This window comes from Aulonocara stuartgranti, assembly GCF_965226115.1.
Source record: "Aulonocara stuartgranti genome assembly, chromosome: 10".
In the NCBI taxonomy this organism is placed as follows: domain Eukaryota; kingdom Metazoa; phylum Chordata; class Actinopteri; order Cichliformes; family Cichlidae; genus Aulonocara; species Aulonocara stuartgranti.
The window spans coordinates 1,120,001-1,126,155 of NC_138946.1; the positions used below are offsets into that span (position 1 = coordinate 1,120,001).

Consider the following 6,155-nt stretch of genomic DNA (forward strand, 5'->3'; position numbering starts at 1 on the left):
AGAAACATTAAACATTAATAAATTCTTACCTGGTTCTTGATATTTGGACGTCCTGTGAGAAAAAAAGGTGTGAGAAAGTCAGAGCTGAGTCAAACCTCAGCACTGCTCAGGTGATGTTTTTAAATAGATGTAAAATAACCACAAAGACAAAAAACAGTGTGCAGGAAACACGAACAAAGCTCTTTTATGAATCAACTGTAAAAGTTTTAGCACCTTCTTCTGATGCTAATTTAAGTTTTATCAAGCAAACATCCAGAAAAACAGTCTTTAAGCAACAACAGAAGTCAACTTTCCCTTTTAGACTTCACTTAGAGATAAACTCTAATATAAAGAAACGTGAGTCTGTATGTTGTTATTCGTATAAATAAGCTGGCCGTGACAGAGCTCCCAGTACAGCGTGTGCCTCTAAGACAGACGACAGCTAGCATGAAATGTTGGCTCGCACCATTCAGCAAACAATTTCACACAAACCACATTATAACAGCAACCAGCGAGCTAACGTCAGCGTGCTGCTCAGAGTCTGCATCAGTTTCATGTACTCAGCAAAGTCTTGATAAATCTTTGAAATCATTAACAACAAATCAGTGCCCGGAGGCGTTTCAGGTGGTTGTTTGTTCAGACATGTGATGCTAAAATCGACCCTTATTTAACGTTACGATCATTTTAGCTGCTAAAGTAGTTTGACAGGTCGGTCAGTCACTAATTCAGACAGTGTTTTACCAGCAATAAAGCTAGCAAGCAAATAAGCTAATGTTAGCCAGCTAGCCATTGCTTAGCAACGCAACATGAATTTTGCGATTAACATGAGGTGATGCGTTTCTCAGAAAACGGTTTGTGTGAATCAACCTTCACTGTCTGCTGGCGTGCTCCATGAGCGAGCCTTTCAGAATAAGATACAGGTTCTTCTATGAACACAGTCCAACAGTATTCTGGCCCTATCTGGACTTTGTGCTTGAACAGATGTATAGGAGACACCAGTGGTTACCAGACTGTCGTTTCATTGCCACGATTAAAGCACAGGCTGTTGTTATAAGCAGAACATGAACGTACTTTTTAATAAAGAAGCCTCCCCTCTTCTCCTTCTTGTTGATTTCACTGTTGAGTTTGGAGATCATCCTGCAGAGACATGGATACATGACGTCACAGTGTGGTTAACCCTCGCCTGGGTCTCCCTCAGCGTTCAGACTATACCACATAATCAGCACATCTAACATCAAACACCAGCTTTGGTTACAAGTGAAGACTTTCTGTTAACAGTACTGATCCAGTAAAATGTCTCTCAATCAAAGCTGTGGCCCAGGCCGACTGCAGTACCACAGCGCAGCAGCAGGGGGCAGTACTCACGGAGTATGAAGTTTAGGGAATTTCTGGAGGTCGTTGTCGCTCAGATTCTGCAAAAACAAACAGGGTCACATCCTTCCCTACACCCTTCTTTCCTTTTCCAGTTTTATTTTCTTGAGTTGAACTCACCACAAATCTGGAACCAGAGATGGAGTGCTTCAGCACGACTTTGTCACAGCCGGACAGATTCATCTGCAACAGGGACGTCACAGGGACATATCATTCAAATATGAACACATCTATTTATTATTATTGTTTTATTATCACTGTTTCTTATTCGATTCTTTTCTGTCTTCCAGGAAATACCGATTCTTCCTCACGTATGGACGTGATGTTCTCCGCAGACGATTCTGCGAATGTGAAACATCTAAACTAACACACTGTGGCGGAGGTGTGGTCCCGGGCACGGCTGCAGGGGAGGAGTGGTGCAGTGGGCTCAACGCGGCGGTGCTGGAGATGCCGGTGAGAACAGCTGATGGCGATTTGGACTGATAATGGTTTCCTTCCCTTTTTATAGTGAGACGGAGAGGAGCAGGGGGGGAAATCAGCTGGGACCGGCAGCTGTCAGACTGTGTTCATATCATAACCTGGGAAAACTATAAATAAATGTGGAAGCTGGTGATAAAGACCTGTGTGTGTGTGTACCTGTGTATAGTGCATTTCACACACACGCAGTGACGCAAAGCAAAGATAAGAATCGGTTTCTGATGTCACAGTTGCTGGCCACACCGCCTCGCTCCAGACTTTCAGCTGTAACTGCTTATGGACGGGACTGAAGCGTTAGCGTCATTTTGTCCCACACAGACTTCCTCAGATTTCCTGCTGATTCTCAAAACATAGCCAAGCACGAGCGACTCGTCAGCATCAGTGAGATGAGCTCACAGAGCTGGTCTGAGGTTCGACACAAACAGGCATCGGCCTCTTTTCCACGTTTCGTGTTGTCATGACGATTCTTCTTCTTGGTGCAGAACGAGCCCACGTTTGAACAGATTTGATAAATGAACACGATGCAGCCTGAGTGGTAAAGGAGTCTGTGGGTTGCATCCACCAATCATTAAAAGCCTCTGACATCAGACGCTATAAAAGAATCGCTCGGAAACTTTGTGTCGCGCTGATAGAGCCAGTCTTTTATGCTGATGAAGCACAGAGTGCAGATAGGGTGGAGTAGGTGGAAGATGGAGATATGGGACGAGTGCATCAGAGTCAGAGAGGCTGAGGTGGTTTGGAAGAAGCTCAGAGGAGGTTCATGGATGTAGCGAAGGAGGACATGAACAGCGTGTGACAGAGGAGGATGCTGGGGTGGACGATCTGCACGGGACTGAAGCGTCTCCGCTGAGCGAACGTCCCGCAGGCTTGTTGTGCAGAGATCAGTGAGGAGACATTCAGAGTGAAAATAAGCCCACAGGGATTTCTTCTACAGAAGTTCACCCCATGATTTGAATGTTTGGCCGCGTCTGTAACAAGTTACAGTTATTATCTCCCACATGTTGCTATTCTTGCCTCCGAGCACGCATGCTGAAACACCGTAGGCCTTAAATAACCCCATCAAACCCCAAATGGAAAATAACGACACTTCCTGCGGCTCTGCGCCGACGTACAGCTTTCATCTGCTCCACCTGTCTGCTCCGATACTTTGCACCATCAAACTGCTGCTCAGTGACCTAAAAATAATCAGACGTGATCAGATGTTAAAGTCTGTTAAAGTAAGACGAACTGTTTAGATTATAAGAGATGCACAGGAAGGGGAAACCCGGCAGTTTGTCACATCTCACTCCTCTTCATGCAGCCGCCTTCAGACGCGAGCAGCTAACGGCTAACGCTGCTGCTTCTGAAGTGTAACTGACACCCGGCTGCCTTTGTCCTTGTTCTCGGGGACTTTTATCCAAACGCATCACAAACACTTCCTCGTTAAACTTCTCTGAGTCGTTACGTCACAGCGTTTGAACTTCTGCAGAAAAATGTCACCATCCCTGCGATCAGCAGGAAAGCTGTACGCAATCACGCTGTGGCAGAGCCGACGACAGTTACTCAGTCCAGCCTTTAACTACAGATGCACAAAGCACCAGAAGCATCGGGCTGACACATGAAGCTGGCTGCACGTCTGATCGCATGAAAGTTTGCATTATTACCATTGTTTGACTGACCGTCTGAACTGCACCTCTGCATTTTGAATGACATCATCAGTGAGGTCACTGCACTAACAGCGAGCCAGAGCTTTACTGAAGTGTTGTTGATCAGCACGCTACGCCAATGTTTCAAACACAGGGCATCAAACACCGAAGCTGCGGTCACCACGTCTCATCGAGCTCCGTGTCGGGCAGGTGCAGCAGCTCACCTGAGCCTCTGAGGTGAGCTGCTGCTCACTAACGTTCGGTTTGGTTCACGGCGCCGTCTGAGCATGAGTCAGCTGACCCCGCCGCTCGGAGGATCCCGAGGAGCTGAAAACGAGGACGTACACGAGGACGCACAAACAGTACGGACGGAGGCCTCACCCTTCTCAGGTAGTCCGCCAGCTGCTGCGGGTTCCACCCCATCATGTCCGACCTGGACGGCACGCGGTCCGAACTCATCCTGCTCGATGCTCAAAGGCACGACGTCAGCCCGGCTGCTGTCAGACCCAGAGCACGCTAACATCTGAGAGAAAGAGGCGATCTTTGAGCTCGCTTCTCGTCCTCTGAGGAAGTGATCGGGCTCGTAGTTTCTGCGCCGTTGTTCTCCTTCAGCCCGCAGTCTGACTAACGGGCCTCGCCGCCTCTTCCTGTGAAGACTCAGACGTCTCTGAAAGACAGAAAAGCAAAGAGCTGCGAGCGTCTCAGCTTTTACTTCCCCAAACCGAGTCGTGCGGTCTAACTGCGCGAGCGTCCGTCCGGCAGCGCAGGCAGCAAAGAGCAGGCAGACATGTCACCCGGGCCCAAAATGGCTTCCTCCTCCTCCACTCCTTCAGTCTCTCTCTCTGCGTCTCTCTTTCCTCTCTCTCTCTCTCTCTCTGAGAGGAAGTGAAGTGGGGGATGGATGAAGGCAGCATCACCCCCACCCCCCGTCTGACCACAGAGCGGAACAGCGTCTGCAGCTGCACCCACTCGCTGCAGCGACGCTGTTGAAATGCCAAACAGAGGAACAAACGAACCCCGGATCAGCTGGCACTGCCCCGACCCCGGGTCAGCCCGACGGAGGGCCTCCATCAGTGCCGAAGGCCAGGGTCGTTACCCAGCATGCATCTGTGCAGTCAAGCCACCTCTGCACATTCTGAAAAATGTACTCCAAGTATTCAAAGTAAAAGTATTGTTTACCAAAACAGTTTGTGTATCGGGCTGTGAAATGTTTACATCTGCTGTTTAACATGGGGGTCTATGGGGACGGGCTCACTGCTGCCTCTGCTGGACGTCAGAGGAACTGCACCGCTCAGCAAACCTGAAAAAGTCGGGACGAAAACAGGAGCTCATATTTTATTCGTGATCGAACACAGAAAACAAAAGATTAAAGTGAGAGAATGAGCCATCTCAGAAAAGCTCGTGCTGAAGAAGCGGAGGAAGATTTACCAGCTGATCATGTGACCTGTCAGCAGCTCGGTCACATGATCGAGGATAAAAAGAGGTTCTCAGAGAGGCAGAGCTTCACCAACATGAATCATGTTCCTCACCGTGAACAGTTCATCAGCGTTCTCAGAGAAGCTGGAGGACGCTCTGTGGGACGAGGCCGATGACCGTGAGCTTCAGCAGATGAGTCTCAGGAACACTCCCTGAAACCTGCTGGACGTGCCGTCCACACGTGCAGGTTACAGCTCCACCACAATGGAGGTGGTCCATCCCAGCCAATCAAGGACGCCGCGCCGTCAGACTGAAGAGGGCAGGGAGCGTCCGGCTCGTTCTCAGGGCTCAGGTCAAAGCCTGCAGCTCTGTGTGGCCTTCATGTTTGAGCAGGACGATGCTAACCTGCAGCGCAGGAGAGGGGACACACGGACCTGTCCCACGTTGTTGGACCTGTGGTTGGCCTCATCAGTGACAACGATGAGGCCAACCACAGGGAGGAGGTGGATCGTCTGGCTGAGTGGTGCGACAGAAACAACCTGCTGCTTAACACCGAGAAGACCAAGGAGCTCATCGTGGACTACAGGAGGAATGCTGACCCACATCCACCCATCCACATTAAGGGGACGGCTGTGGAGCGTGTGAGCAGCTTCAAGTTCCTGGGAGTCCACATCTCCGAGGATCTCACCTGGATGACCAACTGCTCCAAGCTGGTCAAGAAGGCTCACCAGCGCCTCTTCTTCTTGAGGACTCTGAGGAAGAACCACCTGTCCTCAGACATCCTGGTGAACTTCTATCGTTGCACCATCGAGAGCATCCTGACCAACTGTATAACAGTCTGGTACGGGAACTGCTCTGCCTCGGACCGGAAGGCGTTGCAGAGGGTCGTGAAAACTGCCCAGCGCATCGCCGGAGCACCACTTCCTGCCATAAAGGACATCTACAGGAAGCGGTGTCTGAAAAGGGCTGGGAAAATCATCAAAGACCCCAGTCACCCATCACATGGACTCTTCACCCTCCTGCCCTCTGGGAGGCGCTACAGGAGCCTCCGGACTAAGACCACCAGGTACCGGAACAGCTTCTTCCCCACAGCTGTCAGACTCCTGAACTCTGCCTCCTGACATCTGACCCACGTTAAACTCATGGACTGAACACACACACACACACAATGGACAACTGTACCCTCAAACACACAATAATAACATGGACTGAACCACCACTCACAACCACTAGCACTTTATAGCCTCTGTAGAAACTATCTACACCCTCACTTATCTTAACTGCACT

At 49.7% G+C, this 6,155-nt stretch overlaps 1 protein-coding gene across 6 annotated transcripts in view; it reads right to left on the reverse strand.

Annotated features, from left to right (window-relative positions):
* Positions 1 to 4,467, reverse strand: part of lcp2a (lymphocyte cytosolic protein 2a) — a 13,098-nt gene extending 8,631 nt beyond the window's left edge. For 4 of the 6 annotated variants that reach the window (XM_082548158.1, XM_082548156.1, XM_082548155.1 and 1 more), the window contains exons 1-5: positions 3,834 to 4,464; positions 1,471 to 1,533; positions 1,345 to 1,391; positions 1,051 to 1,116; positions 30 to 52 (exon numbers count right to left, since the gene is read on the reverse strand). In XM_082548158.1, coding sequence (XP_082404284.1) covers positions 30 to 52; positions 1,051 to 1,116; positions 1,345 to 1,391; positions 1,471 to 1,533; positions 3,834 to 3,911 — 277 coding nt within the window. In that variant the 5' untranslated portion in view covers positions 3,912 to 4,464. Of the gene's footprint in view, positions 1 to 29; positions 53 to 1,050; positions 1,117 to 1,344; positions 1,392 to 1,470; positions 1,534 to 1,647; positions 1,898 to 3,833 lie in introns of those variants that run through there. The other 2 variants (XM_082548157.1, XM_082548159.1) reach the window with 2 other exon arrangements.
* Between the last annotated feature and the right edge of the window lie 1,688 nt (positions 4,468 to 6,155).